Source organism: Pimephales promelas, chromosome 9 (assembly GCF_988280905.1).
Source record: "Pimephales promelas chromosome 9, fPimPro1.hap1.1, whole genome shotgun sequence".
Lineage (NCBI taxonomy): Eukaryota > Metazoa > Chordata > Actinopteri > Cypriniformes > Leuciscidae > Pimephales > Pimephales promelas.
This window is the reverse complement of record NC_142777.1, coordinates 15703617-15720826: the sequence shown is the minus strand read 5'-3', so window position 1 is coordinate 15720826 and position 17210 is coordinate 15703617. Positions and strand designations below refer to the sequence as shown.

The 17210-nt window shown below is 38.0% G+C and overlaps 1 protein-coding gene across 1 annotated transcript in view; it reads right to left on the bottom strand.

Moving 5' to 3' along the window:
* LOC120461118 (solute carrier family 4 member 11) overlaps positions 1-5881 on the bottom strand; it is a 46263-nt gene extending 40382 nt beyond the window's left edge. Inside the window, exons 1-2 of the mRNA XM_089134784.1 lie at positions 3942-5881; positions 3602-3691 (exon numbers count right to left, since the gene is read on the bottom strand). Coding sequence (XP_088990910.1) covers positions 3602-3691; positions 3942-4002 — 151 coding nt within the window. The 5' untranslated portion in view covers positions 4003-5881. The remainder of the gene's footprint in view (positions 1-3601; positions 3692-3941) is intronic.
* Positions 5882-17210: the final 11329 nt, after the last annotated feature.

The window sequence follows — 17210 nt, the reverse complement described above, 5'->3', positions numbered from 1 at the left end:
ATATGAGAATATTGATTTATCACAGACCTTGAGGCATTCAACCAAAAAACTCGATGGAACCAGAAGTGATACAATGCTAACTTGTTTCCAGGTTTTGGCCTGGAAAAATCCCTGCAGCACTCATATGGTTAGGGGTAGGGGTTAGAGTGGACTTTAATCCACTTAAGATTTTAATAAATACACACTGAATTTGTTTGTATTTCAGATTGTTTAGTAACGTACTACAATACGGCAATCTGCATTGTAGTGCTTTTTATAGCAAATACTTAGTGTAGCATTTAAAATGATGTTTACTATTCTTTACACATCAGATGTGTCAAACATTATTTCATTTTCAAGCTGCTTTTAATTAAGACTCCAACACTAACTTTAACTAGAGATATATACAAAGTTTCCATGACAGTCTTTCTGTGACCATCACCACGCTTTTCTGCTTTCTTTCATGCTTTTTCACGCTTTCTGCTTTCTTTATTTCTGCGTAAATAAAAAAAGCTCATCGGTAACACTTTACAATACGGGTGCACTAATAAGCAACTAATGCACAGATAATTCCGAATTAATTTGTAACTAATTATTATTTAAGCTATTCATTAATGATTACCACATTAGGAGCTAATTAAGAGTCTGTAAGGTTAATGTATTAGTTCATACATGAATTGTTATTAATTAAATAGTAAACGTGGATTAATTCCATAATAACTCGTTTTTTTTAACTAATAGTGTTAATTAATATGTTAATTACCAGAATGAGCCAAAGCCTTGTATTTCAACTTCCAGATAATATGACAAGTACACTAATATGCATTAATACATGATTAATTACTTCATTGTTAGTGCAAATTCATGTGCAAATCACTGCAATTACTAAATTACTAGTTAATAATGATGTGCCCCAACAAGTAAAGTCATAACACAATGATACCTTTGCAAATTATTAGCTAATGATTAAAGCAGACAACTGGAAGTTGAAGTGCATAGCTTTGACTAATTGTGGTAATTAACACATTAATTTACACCATTAGTTAATAAAATATGTTATGAAGGAATTAATACACAATGACGCATTGAATTAATAGCAATTCATGTATTACCTAATCTATTAATTATATAGACTCTTTATTAGTTGCTGATGCAGTAATCATTAATTAATGGTTTAGTTCTTCATTAGTTATACATTAACTCGTGATTATCAGTGCATTGGTTAAGTATGAATTAATGCATATTGCACCCATATTGTAAAGTGTTACCAGCTTATCTTTTTGACACTACATTGTGTTGTGGTACTTTGAATGTGATCTGGGACAGGAGAGGGGATAAGCTATTTCAGTTGTTTTGTTATTGGCATTCCTAACCCTAGACTAGGAGGTCGTAACAACATGAAAATGTTGAAATCTGTAAGTCTTGCTAACAAATAACCCCTGGGTCATCAACTATAAGTTAAAGAATCACCTATTATAGTGTCTGACTGTGAACGAGCATTTTGATGTTTTAGTGAATGTCAACAGTGCCATCTGCTGTTTGCTATATCTTCATAACACACCTGATTGAGATCATCAGCTTATTAGCAGAGAAAATATACAGCGTTGTGGGTGTCCAGGAATGAAAATCACTGATTTAGCCATGTCTGCCGAGATGGCGAGAACTGAGGGATTTGAGAAATGTTTTATACGTGATGTGGAGATTGTGTTTTTATTACTCAACAGGCCAGGAAGGTATATGATTGTAAAGTATTATCTATTGTGAAGGGTCATTTCATTAGCACTGTAGTTGTGGAATTTATTTTTAACGAAGTACTGTGTCAATTAACTAGTCATGGCTTGAGATCCTTTTCATCTTATATCTCTTAAGCTATAGTGAATGTTTCATGAGTATGATAATCTCTCCTTCTCGCTTTAGTTATGAGACAGAACCATATCCGTCTGCACAGTGATACCGAGCTGAAGCACACAAACAAAACATCATCCTTCTGCAAAATGCATATTACATTACATTGTGTACCTTTAAACGTTAAAAAAAAAAATACGTTTTGGAATCTTACTCAAACTTCTACATTTCTACATTACTCAAAATGTACACAAACAAAGCTTAGGGAAATATAGAGAAAGGCCTTGTACTTGCATCATCATTTAATTATGTGTGTTTGGTCAAAGCATGGGAATATGGGCACTTTAAAAAAAAATTATATATATATATATATATATATATATATATATATATATATAACTTTAAAGTATATTTAAAGTTTTGTTGTAAAGAAATATGTGTCACTATTTGACCTTTTGCTGAACTTGGACATCTCTGTCGAAAAACTAAATTTAGGTGCATCGGCTACATGAAGTGAGGTTTATGGGCATTTTTATTTTTTACCTGAGGGTGTAATAATTTGCTTCATTTAACCCTATATGTCTATAAACAAATATAAACCACAGTATTTCAATCACAAACGTAAAGTTTACTTTTAACTGATTAAAAGTTGAACTTATTGTTAGCTTAATGTTTGAGTTCATTCTTTATGCTCATTAGGTGACTTTTATGACATATTTGAGAGCATTAAGTTGAGGCAATGGATTTACTAAAAATAAATGTAACTTAGTGTTTACAATGCAGACAGTACTGTAAACTATAATGACTCGCTATAAAGACAAATGAAACTAATTAATGCACACCTTATTCTCACCAAAGCCAAGATGACAATTACAATAAATCATTTGTAGGGAAAGTTAACTGAGAATGAAAAACTAAGGCTCACACTGCAGTCAACCATTAGAAATGAGCAGACACATGGACACTGTTTTATCATTCATTCACCAGGCCTGAAAAACATGTGCCAAGCAATGCCAGGACCACCAGAATAAACCCTTTCAGTCACACTTTATATTAGTTGCCTTTGCTTTGACTATTATGCACTTACGTCCGCCTACAATGGACTTATTGTGTTGATATTTGCATTGTAAAACACTTGTGCTGCTTTCGAGGTAGGATACGGGTAGTTAGGGAAAGGTTTGGTGGTATGCATAGGTTTAAGGGTAAGGGAAGGGTTAACAGTGTAATTATATATGTTATTACAGAAATGAATTACAGATATTATTATATGCAGGCATTTAAAAAAATACCATGTAAAATCAAGTATGTACACAATAAATGCATTTTATCAAATTTTTAATTTAAATGTCACTATAGCCTACATTTAGTTATATACTTTGTTTTCTTCCGTTCTTTGCTGGATATCGTCTTTGATTTGCTGTGTGATATGTAGATATTTCTCCCGTGATTCTACTGCACGATTTCTTTATTAAAAAAAAAAATATTAGAGTTTATTAAAGATTATAACATTGCCTTCTTCATGTGTGTTGCTTTACCACAACAGATGTGACAATATTATTGTGAAAATGTGCATTAACTTTTTATCAACAGTTTTGCTAATTTTAAGGGCATATTGCAATAAGTAGAACAGGCTGCATTTTATTTATCCAGGGGAAATTGAAAAAACAAAACAGTACACATACGGTAAGCAGCTCTTCCACAACCTTTGGAAACGGTTTTGCACAACAACAGCTATCAGCAACCACCTTTAAAAAGTTGAAGAGTATGTGTCTCCTACCTGTTGTAAAACTGGTGACTAGGACTTCTGCCATTCCACCTCTAGTGAAGACTGAAGAGGATACAAATTCGCCGGTCATGCAATGTCCTACTGGTTAAAAGACAACCTTAAATACTTAGCTACAGCATCACATTAGTTAAAGTTTTAACAGAGATGAAAGCTATGCCATCCTTTTATGTGATCTAAATTACTTTTTACTCCATGGAACATTAATATTTAATCTGTGCAAGAGTAGAAAGAGTAGAACTAAACTTGGCTAAGATTTGAATCAATTGAACCAATTGCTTCACAAAATTATTAACTGTTTTAAAGCGTTTAAATCTCCAATAGGCCTACTTACCAACTGCAGAACCATAAGTCACAACAGTCTGAGGACAACAGCAACACTCGAATAGTCTCATGCTGGAAGCGGAGTTAATGAAAACTATGCTGCATCCGAAAACCTAGGCAGCTGACTTGTTGCATCCCTGCCCTCTCAGGCATTGACTTAGCAGGCAGCATTTCTGCATGAAGATACCTCACGAGACATGATAACAAAACAGAGAGGGCTTTGGTGACAAACAATTGGATAGGTAATTACTACAATGCGAACTTCTCGCTAGAAATGCCATAAAAAGTGGGAAAAGTTGGTCAAAATGAACACTTTACACAAACTGACCAACCTCAAATTTCAGACGCCATCTTTATTTTAGCTCAACAGTCAGGGAATGGAATGGACAGGATTGTGAGATATCAAATAAATAATTGTAAATGGGCCTTACGATGAAGTCACTGTTGATATTGTGTAGCTTTGATAGGTTACATATTCATGGTTTATGGTTTTACATTGTTGCTGCAGTATTTTATGTCATTGGTTGCATTTTCTAATACTGACCAATGTTTATGTGGATTTATTTTGTTTAAATTTAGGCATATGACGATTCGGAGAGGAAAACATTCAAAACATGCTTCAACAATTTCCACTGCCAAGTGTTTTTAAACTGAGCAGACGACACAAGTTCACACGTTCAAATTCACTTCAAAAGGCAATTGTCCATGGAGGTATGAAGGTTTTGAGTTCCCTTTCAGTTTGGTCACGTTCAATGTAGTCGGACATACCGTACTGATTAGGATTACGCTTAGGGAGCCTGTCATCTACTGTGCGAGTATTGAAAAAATGAGCCAATACATACAGTATTGGCGTACGAGATTTGCATCTCGCGCTATGCCCAGCGGATGCACACACATGTCTTTCATGGAGTTTCGGAGCTGATCGGATGTCGATGTCTCTGAAGAGTGGTGGAGTGGTGGAAGAGTTTAACAAGCGAGTGTGCTTCTGGAAGTCTCTCCCTGTGCTGGTGTGTTTACAGCATAAGTGCAGCGGTGATTGCAAGCGTTCTGAGCTCTCAACTGCTGTTTTAACAGCATTCTTTGATTGCCATTCCACCCATGCGTTTCTGGATGTGGTCGTTCCCTGTCCCCAGCTGATGGTCATAATAGATGCATCACGTGTTTGGGCTTACAGCATGCTGAAGCAGTGTTTGTGGATGGTTTTGTGGATCCCAGTGCCAACATCGAGACTCACCTTCATCCACGGAGGTGGAGTCCCGCTCTAGCTCCCTTTGTGGCCACGGAGTCTTCTCTCTGTCCAATTGAGACAAGTCACCAAGGTCAAATCTTTCCTGTCTTTTATAGACTTTCAAAGACTCCTTCATATTTTTATCTCATCACATCTGGACTATTGTAATGGCCTCTCTCTCCAGACTGCAGAGGGTCCAGAATGCAGCAGCTCACCTGTTGACGGGTACACGGAAGCGGGAACACATTACCCCTGTTCTCTCCTCTCTTCACTGGTTGATTGGATGGAGTAGGCTGTTGCTCCACCCTCAAAATGATGTTGTCAGGTTCCTGAGGAAGCAAGGGAAATCCCTGCAACCCCTTTATCCTCTTGAACCTTCTCTGATGCAACTGCACAGCGGAGACTGCCCCTGAGCCACTGCAGGCAGTGAGTTAAAAATTCGGAGTTGAAACAGTTTTCCTGCTCGCATAGTCTCTACGAGAGATTAGGGACTTGCTCACTGTCAGTCAATGAGTTGTGCCTGGAATTCAAGACGGTTACTCTTACGAGCTGAGATCCCGGCCTGGATTTGTGCCCAAGGTTCCTACCTCTCCTTAAGAAGGACCAGGCGGTGAAACTGCAAGTACTGCCCGGAGGACGCAGACTCAGCCCAAGATTTCCTCAGTCCGTCCACACCATTGTGGTTATAAGTGCACAGAATTCAAAGCCTTAACCTCAGACCAACTTTTGTCTGTTAACGGAAACCAGCAGGGAAGGCTGTTTCCAAGCAGAGGTTGGCCTACTACATGTGGTTGCCTTCATCTTGGTGAGAAAGTTTTCCCAAGGACTGGATACATGCACAATTCTAAAAAATGTTGGTAACACTTTATTTTGATAGTCCACTTTAGACATTCAACTTACTATTAGTAACTTTGCCGCTACATGTCAACTAACTATCATTAGAGTATTAGTAGACTGTTAGCTTAATATCTGCTAACACTTTATTTTGTTGGTCCCCCAACAGACATTCAACTGACTGTAAGTAACTTAGCAACTACAAGTCAACTTGTTCTCCTAACCTGAACCCTAACACCTAACCTAACAGTCTACTGACAGTCTACTACACCCTACTAATACTCTAATGACACTTAGTTGATTATAAAGTGTAGTTGGTTATAAAGTGTAACCAAAATTTTTTTAGCCGAATCCTGTCGAGTTCCTCCATACCCTTAGGTAACGGACATGGTGGAACGTCCGAAGCCAGGCCTATCATTCGTATGCACTGGTGGAACCTGTGTTAGGCTGGGTCCATATGCTGTGATCCCCACAGCAATCCCATTCGTGTATTCTTACATGGTACGGCTCCCTGCGGCAAGTCTGTGTCTTCCCTTGACAGAGGCTGCTCTTCCCTCACTGTCCGATTGAGGCTGGAGCCACCCCAGTAGGGCTGTAATCTTAGTCAATTTATTGGTCGATACGATCTGGCTCGAACAAAATTCAAAACGAAATTCTGGTCGATTTTTTACCATGTTAATTTCATCAGGTGGAAAGCATTAAGTGTGGCAGCACTTTACAAAAATAGATAATGGAAAAAAAGTCAAATGCAACGTTGGCAAGCAACAGTTTGCATATCACAGCTCAACTACAAACATGGCACATCACCTAAAAATGGTAATCTAACTTGTCTGCGTTAGGTTGCCCCATCCGTTTTGAGTAGGGTATAACAAAAGAATTGGCATATTTCCAAACGCAAATAGAGTGTCAAATTCACGTCTGTCGCGTCTAGTTGGACGCTTGAAAATTTTTGGCTTGAAAAAGCCAGACACTCTTTTCGCGTTTGGTGTGAACCCAGCATAATAAATTATTAGACTAAAACATTGAAATATGCAAATTAGAAATAATCGTTTTATAAGGCGCACCTGCCCGCAATGACGGTAGAAACTCCCCCAGACACACCCAGACCACGCTGGATGTTAAGCCTCCTCTATCATCCAAACGCAAAAATAATATCACGGAAGGAAGAATTGTCGACTTTATCGAGGCCCATTTCTGTTGTGAAGGGGCCAAGGTTTTAAGAACTTGTTAAAACTTTTGGAACCTGGATATACAGTGCCAGCACGCCACACAATCATGCATGCACTAACTGCAAAACATGAGGACCTCAAAGAGAAAGTTTGAGAATTAATACAACACAGCGAGGCACAGAGCTTGACCACAGATATGTGGACATCTCTTAGACGACTCTATATGACAGTGACTGCCCATTTCATTGATGGTGACTGGAAAGCACAGAGTCTTGTGCTTGAGACAAAACAAATAGAAGAGGCGCACACATTTCTGTGTGACTATCTGAAGTTGCTGATATCTTTGCAATTGCAGAAGCAAAGAGAGTTTCTGTTGTATGTGATATGGCACTCTGGAAACACTTTTTTTATTTACCCAATCCTGCCGTCACACCAGTCGTTTAAAAGAGACAGGCGTCTATTTGCGACTCGGCTATTATTTAAAGTTTTACGTTAAATCTCTGACACATCGTCTTTTTCCTCGTCTAATTTTATGTCGCTCTACATATGTCATCTGGTTTCATTGACCCGATTGGCTATGAGCTACGTACAGGTGCATTTGATAGACATTCGTAGCACCCAATAATACGGCTATAGGCATTCTTAAACCACGCCTCAAATACGAGAAAATGAACGTGGTTTCCAGACCACATTTCATTCTCAAAGACACGTGGTTTGGCGTAGCCAGGCTAAGTCTATTAGTGTCTCAGACGCAAAGCTGAGCTCAAGCCTCGCTCTGTGCGAGGACATGCGCAGAGCAGCTAAAATGATAGTGTATGTCTGTCAGTTATTATAACTTATGACAAAAACAATTGTCTAAATTATTTTGCATATTCCTCAACAGTTCTTGTGCTGATATCACTAGTTGACATAGTACTATTTTCAGAAATCATAGTCAAATTATCTTTATTTTTCTCCCCAAGGAGAAATTAGTTTTGTATAAAGAGATTGCTACATGAAGATTTCAACAAAGACAAAACACAGGTATAGGGTTAAAACCGTTAAAGACATTAGTATAAAACATTAAGCAACTCAGACTGAGAACTGTGCAAAAATAGCAAATCACCAGTTACTGAATTCTGCTTAGCAAAAGTGATTAATTCAATCACAAATATACAGCATACAGCTATAGAAAATGGGGAAAAAAAGAGTAAAAAGACAAAAAGTACATAGAATATTCAAGCTACCTGAAAAGCTGTGCAAATTGCAAATCACCATTTTCTAAAGTCTACTTATAAATGCAAATGTAATATCCTAACATGACCATACATAACATTTAATCACGGATACACAATACATTGTTACCCATAAATGATAACATTAACTTGGATTTTGTGTTTTCTCTTTTCTTTATTCCACTTGTGTAGAACTCACAATGTACACATAAGTGTGTGTGCGCGGTCAAACTGTAAATTACAAACAATTCACATTTAGTATCCAGTAATGTTTTCACTTCTCCAAATAAGTTTCTACAACATAACATCAGCTTAGATGATAAACATTAAAGTATATATTTATAAATCAAAGATATTCCCTACAATGCAAATATCACACGTGGTAGACTATGTAGCGTATTAAACATTATCACATAGGAATAATAAACTATCAATACAGATTTCTAAACAGTCGCTGTATTATAAACACCTATTAAACTTTGTAAATGCTACACATATTGCATATATATTTAAAATAGGCAATTTAAACTAAAATGTCTATCCAAACATAATAAACAAACTAATAGCATTAGGCGTTTAGGCGCTAATCACAAATAGCGATCTACATGCTCCACAGTGCTTTTATCAATATACTTATAACAACAACATGTGACTTACCACGCTGGGAATATATAGTTTAGATTAAGGTCTTAGTTGTAATTGTTGTAGAACATTAGAAAGTCTGCAAATGAGCATCAACATTGCTTTCTTACTCAGTTCGGTTCAGTTCCGTTTTTTTTTTTTTTTTTACGCGATCACATGGGCCCACAGAATCAACGTCCTTAAAGGGGCAGCACCCTACACATTAATAAAGTCATAGTCACATGTTCATCGCTGATCATTTATGAGCTTAATTGACAGAGGAACAAATGAGCGCTTAAACCTAATATACTTGCACACTCTTTCCTGAGTTCAATAACTCAAACTCTGAAAACAATGCATGAGTATTATCAGATATAATGTTTTTAACCTGCCTAATTGTTGTCTGCTCAAAAAGCTCCTGCCGGTAAAGAGTTGGCGATGTACCCATAATTTTGCCTGCTGTCTTGACCAAATTAAAAATTTGAGTCTTTGATTTGACTGTAAAATTTCCAAACTGGCAGCTGGATAACATTATGATAAGAATTACTCAAAGGGGGTCTGGCTCTAGTTGTATAGGCATCCTTGATATTGCCATAGCATTTATCAAGTATAGGCTACTGTTGTATCTAGAGCTACACTTAACATATTGATGAAATCCAAGTAAAGTTTTATCCAAGCTGCAGTGGTTAAAATCACCAAGTATCAGCATGGGAGCGTCAGGTTTGTTCTGTAGATGGCGATGGACACAGTCTGTAATAACCTTAGCTGCCATGTTAGCGTTCCCACTTGGTGGAACGTAGTACACAACACACACAAATATACTAGTAAATTTCTAGGCAAATAATATGGCAGCAAGGTAACACATCTCCAGGTTGGGGTTGCATATTTTGTATCTCACTGTAAAGTTACGACACCAACTGTTCTTAATATACATACATACCATTCTCCTCCAATTCACTTTGCACACTAGCAGCATACAGTTCATAACACAAGTGGCATCCAGCAAATTTGCACACTGAGTCCACGAATACGAAATATGAGCAAGGGACATAACAGACACTATACCAAACGAACCAAATTGAACAAACAAACAAAAAAAAAGCAGCAAGAGCTCTACTTCATGTCACCAGCAGCGCCATCTTCACAGTGAAAAGCGGGTGACATATAGGCTATAATATTGTGCAGGTGCATGTGATGCAATGCTGTCAGAGCCAACAGACTCGAGTGTGTCATTTCAGAGCAAATTATTATTATTTTTTTGCCTTGTTCAGGGAACGTGGGTTGCATACGCATCCAGTAAGTTCTGCAATTAGACCTATCTACGCCGGTGGTCCCTGCAGGTCAGAACTGTGGAAATGCAAAAAAAAAAAAAAAAAAAAAAACTCAAGCCAAACATGCATAAAAACACCTTTTATAAACACTTTGCAAATGTTTTGTTGAAAGTAAAGTAATAAAATGCAATTAACTAATCATCTAATAGGATTAAATATCAAGTCTCTGTGTAATTTGTGTTCTTTTATCAATTTGTCAGAGCTCGTTTTGTTTGTTCCATGGATTGCTCCGCTAAACAGGCCAATAGGATTCAATTAACAATTCAGAAATGATTGCTTTAAATTATACTAATGTCTAATTAAAACATGTATAAATTTATAAAACTGATTTATGTTCAATGATTCACCTCTGGGAGGGTGATCTCAGTGAATCTGCATGATTCATAGGTTCACAGAGATCATTGCCCTCCAGTGGCAAACCATTTAAATTTCTAAACGTTTCGAAACGGTTATGACGTAACAAAGCCCAAGCCTCTGTTACTGAAATCACATGACTTAGACAGTTTGATACATGCTTTGACCCACTGATTTTTTGAATCTTCATAAAGCATTGTTATAAAATCACCAGTCACTAACTGTCATGAACTGCTGTAAAACACACAGGTTGAGGATCCAAGTACAGTTTTATTAGGCAAAAGATCAAAAACACAAGGCAAACAATCGAGACCAAATTCCAGGAAAACCGGGAAATCCAGGAAACCAGACAGATAATCAAAATCATAACACAGGAAACTAAAGAGCGAGTGCTCAGGATTGCAGTGTGACACAAACAATGACTGAAAACACAGGGCTTATAAAGGCAGAGACAATTAGGCAATGGGACGCTGCTGAAAGTAATGAGAAAAGAGTCCAGGTAATGGCTTTTGGGAAATGCAGTTCATTATTTGATTACGCACTAAGGAGGAGTGTCCTCTGGTGGACATCAACAGCACTCCAGCTGGTGGATGTGACAGTTTCCACATAGTCTCAGCCTCAGACGTCACGCCCACGGAACGTTGGCTAAACGTCTGATGCATATGGTACACTTAACTGGAAACACTTCAGGAATGTCGAAGTCGTCACCTGATCGGTTGAATTTTATCGGATTTCCGGGGGCGTCAGTGTCACGTTTATTTTCGGTCCGCCGGGAAACAAAGCGCAGATGTGTGATTGCGGAAGAAAAACTGTTGTGTTTATGAGTGACAATCATAGACAGTAAAAGGTGACAATGAGCATTTATCAAGATCAGCTAAACGTAGTTGTATGTCCCCTCCTATCTATTATGGAAAATCAAGTGAAGTACCTAGTTGCGAAGGGGATATCAGCCGTGTTTGTGGGCAAACAGGTCTACGCTGACATCGCAGCTGGCCGATTCAGTATTCATATATAGGGCGCACTGGATTATAAGGCACATAAGATACTGCAGAGTCAAACGTTTGTCTGGGTTTGCGTTATGCATCCACTAGATGTGCTAAACTAAAGGCTAAAGGGAATAGCGAGTACGTGGCGCCGGAGGTGAAGCGTTTATTTAGTAGGCGTGAGCGCGCTGTGGCGGGGACGTAACTTACATTCACAGCCTGACTCATGTGAGTATTCAATGTGCGGCGTTGACAAAGCGGGCATAAGATGGATATGAGCGCGAGTTCGTGGGCGAATTTAATAGCGCGGAGCGTTGTTAACGAATTGATCCATAAGGCACTCCAGTAACTGCTGCTGACTGACTTGTTGCACGCTGATCTGTTGTTGTGGGGACATTTCCACGCCCTGAAACGTGACGCTAAACGAAACGAACTGTAATTGGTTGTTTGACATGTCAGTCAAACGGCCTTATGGGCGGGCCTTGGCCAAAGAAAGCTGCTATGAATTCCAGACCTTCAGCCGTCAGTCTGAAGGTCTGGCTACGCGAGACTAGTTTCCACATGACATAGCTGTTAAAATTGCCTTATTCTTCTGATTTTTCCAGAAGTGCCTTGTTGATGCTAGAGGTCAGAGGAGAATGGGTTGACTGATTCAAGCTGATAGAAGAGCAACTTAGACTGAAATAACCACTCGTTACAACCAAGGCAAAGCATTGAACACACACAACCTTGAGGCGGATGGGCTACAACAGCAGAAAACCCCACCGGATACCACTCATCTCCACTACAAATAGGAAAAAGAGACTACAATTTGCAGGGGCTCACCAAAATTGGACAAATGAAGATTTCTGTTGAGACATTCAGATGGTAGAGTCAGAATTCAGCGTAAACAGAATGAGAACATGGATCAGTCATGCCTTTTTACCACTGTGCAGGCTGGTGGTGGTGGTGTAAATGCCACGGCCTGCCTGAGCATCGTTTCTGACCATGTCCATCCTTTTATGGCCACCATGCATGTACCCATCCTCTGATGGCTACTTCCAGCAGGTGCTGCATGTCACAAAGCTCGAATCATTTCAAATTGGTTTCTTGAACATGAATGAGTTCACTGTACTAAAATGGCCCCTAATTTCACCAGATCTCAAACCAATAGAGCATCTTTGGGATGTGGTGGAACGGGAGCTTCGTGCCCTGGATGTGAATCCCATAAATCTCCATCAACTGCAAGATGTTATCCTATCAATATGAGCCAATATTTCTAAAGAATGCTTTCAGCACCTTATTGAATCAATGCCACGTAGAATTAAGGCAGTCCTGAAGGCGAAAGCACAGTATCGTGTACCTAATAATCCTTTAGGTGAGTATATATACATCTGTCTAAGTATCTAAGACAGGACAAAGGGTAGATTGGGGCTAATTTTACAGTAACTATAACAAAACTGCAATTACATACAGAGGTGGAAAGAGTACTGAAAATTTGTACTCAAGTACAAGTAGTTGCTAAAGTAATACTCAATTACAAGCAAAAGTACTGGTGTTAAAAATGTACTTAAGTAAAAGTACAAAGTACCCCTCTCAAAAAGCCTACTCAAGTACTAATTACTTTTTAGCCTCTGAAATTTATTTACTTTTATGGAAATCAAGTTATAAATATAGCTGCGAGCAGCGATGGCGGGCCCAAGCCGGAGGCACCGCAACCCCGGTTCCTTTAGTTACCTAAAGGCACCCGGGTGGCGGTGCCGAAGGCTTTGGCCCTTTCATGATTAAATGTTAAAACGGCTTGCCATACTCTGTCATTTCGACTAGTCACAATTATGTTACAGATATCTTAAATGATAATACAAACTATCCAAAGTGTAACGACTAGACAGAAAGACGTTGTTGATATCTACAATGTTAATTCCGGATAGGCAAACTTAGCTTTTAAATGTTAAAAGGGCTTGCCATACAGGGACGTAGGCTCAGAGAGAGGCTCACCATATTCAGACCAAAATATCTGACTTCCTCTTGGTCCGAGCTAATGACTATGTATTAGAAAGTTGTACGGCTTGAGGAGTACAATGTATATACCGATTTTTGTAACTGTAGATAAAACTAACAACCCCACTTTTAAGTATATATATGGTGCCTTTAGTGTTATTCTGCACGACGTGCAAAAACTTAACCCCCGCTTTTTTAAGTATATATATATATATATATATATATATATATATATATATATAAAGAGGGTTATTCTGCACGACGTGCAAAAACTTAACCTCCGCATTGACTGTCGAAGAGAAGTGTGCAGAAGAGCTTGCATCAGGCCACCCTTAAAAATATTCTTGTTTGCCGTAACCCGACCGACCCTGTCAATTTAGGGCCGACCCAATTTTTTCTTTTTTTTTCCTTTTTGTCCGACCGACTTGCCGGTTGTAACCTGCGTTCAGACCGACCGATTTTTTTTTTACTCTTCAAACGACTAATTCAAATTCAATAAAATAATATTAATTATATTTTAGTTAGTATTGTGAAAGTTGCTTGTGTCTACATACCCTACAAACGTAGGCTACGTTCTTTCTTAAATAAAAACCCGTGGCGTCATATTCATCAGATTATGTTTACACCATTGGTTTAACGTTACGCGTGTCACTATATGGCTTGTACGTTCGCTCGTTTCAGTGTTCCCGCTATTAAAAGGGCAACGGGGCTGAATATCAACCATTTCTATATATAATAAAAATATTAAACAATTTGTCTGTGATGCAATTTTGCTATTCGCAGTCCAGAAGAGAGAGCGATCTCTCACCCGGAGCCGGAGCGCGCACAGCACGACAGCCCTGCTTAATGAGTGATAATGAGGACAAAACGTGGTTACACTTTAGATCTGGGATATTATTCTAATTGTATTTTAGATTTCCGCTTTCAAAGATTATAAAAAGAAGATATTTGAGATGAAACCATTACAGACGCATTCTGTCTAGCGCAACTTCCTCCCCTTCACAGCGTTGCGCTGTCATTTCTTCCTAAAACCCAAACGTACCGTCAGAATCAGCACGATCGGTGATTGTTGTAAAATGCAGTCTGTACTGTTGCTAAACTGCGGACGCGTGCAATCATTAAAAGAGCTATTAAAAGTACTAAAGTCTGCGCAAGAGACGTTGTTCACGACGCGCGCTCCGAAATGCACTAAAACGAGACAAGAAAAGTAGGCTATCGCCTCATTTTGGGCTTCATGTGCGCATCTAAACCATCAAATATACATAAACACAGTTTATGTCTTAATTGGACGTAAATAGTTGGGAGAAAACGATGGTGCATCATCAGTCATCTATTACAGTAGAGTTCTGCGTTCGGTCTTAAAGGGGCAGTAGTCTAATAAACGTGACGATTGAGCCAATGCGAATCAAACAACAAAAGGCAGATAAAAATCACTCACAGGCAGCTCTTGAATGAATAACTTAAACTTTAATAAGCATTAATCTAACTATGATAAACTATGCAGTGTCATTTTACATTTGATTACTAGCTAAATTAAATTTCTTTTCAGAGAGAGCGACAGACTTAACTAATTTTAGACCTTCCTGAAATTAAAGCACTGTGTATATAGGCTAATTTGTATCTTTGTTTAATTATATTCTTTGTTTGACCATGTGTTTGTACTTGTTTTTGCTTATCTCATGTAGATATGCATAACAAATAGATATTTTATACATTTTGTGACTAGCCTAAAATGTAACTGGTCGTATTTTGCATTAACACCTAGCGGCCGATGCACAGTTTGTAGACCCAGTCAGTGACGTCACAATATGCATTTTTTTTTTAAATTCACGATCACCATCTCCAAAATTTTACCTTTTTTTTTTTACACTGAATCTTGGAAAAAAAAATATAGACCTACCACCTACCGACCCTTTTTTTAAAAAAATTGCTGTTACTGCAAACCAAAATATTTTTAAGGATGGCCTCAGTGAGGGCTTTGCAAAATATACATACAAACACACACACACACACATATAAATGAGGTTAGTGTTTTACAATATTAAGGAAAGCAAATGTATTGAAATATAGCACATTAATTTTAAATTCATTCAGCTTCAATTACCAATTTGTAGTTTACCAATTTATCTTACTTTTATTTAAAGCAAACTATACATTTAAAAGATTAGGGTTATATGCATATTTTGTCATTTAAAAAAATACAAAATTGTTATGCAAAAAGATAAGGACTTGCAGAAAAAATCTACAGTCAGCCACACACACACACACACACACACACACACACACACACATAAACGCAGACACCAGCAACCCCCCCCCCCTCCCTCTTCCCCACACAGACACTGATAGAGACAAGATACACATCCAAACTGCAATATCTGACTTTCTTTTGGTCTGAGCTTCTTACTGTTAATTAGAAAGTTGATCGGCTTGACAAGAACAATATACGTGGCATGTTTTGTAACTGTAGGTTAAACGAGCAAAGTTAACACATTTTATGTGTCCTTTTTTAGTCATAAAATTCATTTCCTCGCCACGGCCAGACCGTTCGAGATATCAAAAATCCGTCCGGAATTGAGCATCCTCAATGTCTTGACTTCATGCACACCGAGTATGGTGGTGATTGGTAAACACATGCGTTGTAATTTGATGTATTTCTCCTAGGAGATTTATTCAAACAACACATAATTCCCAACTTCCATTTGAACTGTCTTAAAACTTAGAGCAGAGATGGGCGCAGGTCACGCAAGTCTCAAGTAAGTCCCAAGTATTTTTTTTGGGGGGGGGGCAAGTCAAGTCAAGTCACAGGCTATGTCAAGTCAAGTCAAGTCTTGTAGTAGGTTAAGTCAAGTGCAAGTCAAGTCACCTTATTATTTTAATTTTACATGCATAATCTGATCTTAATAAAATGAAAAGACAAGATAAGTATTTGCCAGTAAATTACAATAATTTGCATTGTAAATACTCATGTTCAGTAAAATACACCATGGAATCAAACAAAATTGTAACTTCATAAAATTATTTATTTTTCACTTCTGCCAACAGTGTGTTTGAAATGTTTTAAATTTTCAACATTGAGTCCATAAAACAAATAACAGCTTAACATCCTACAGACTCTCTGAACACCTTCCTCTCTCTCAAACACAGTTTACAAACAATATTAAACTTTGTTACATTTCTCCTCTCTCTCTCTCTCTCTCTCTCTCTCTCTCTCTCTCTCTCTCTCTCTCTCTCTCTCTCTCTCTCTCTCTCTCTCTCTCTCTCTCTCTCTCTCTCTCTCTCTCTCTCTCACACACACACAGTGGCGGTTCTAGACCATTTCAACTGGGGGGGCCAAGCTGGGGCCAGTTGTACTGTTAGAGGGGCCAGTTACATTTAGACCTTATCATTTTCTGCACTGCACTGAATGCATAAATAAGCAAAATACCATGATTATAATTATCCAACAATTTGCATTTCCATTATATTTTTACATTTGCATTACATATATCAGTGTGTATTTGAATTTCCATTTTATTTTTTTACATTGAATATACAGTATGTATGTATATATATATATATTGTA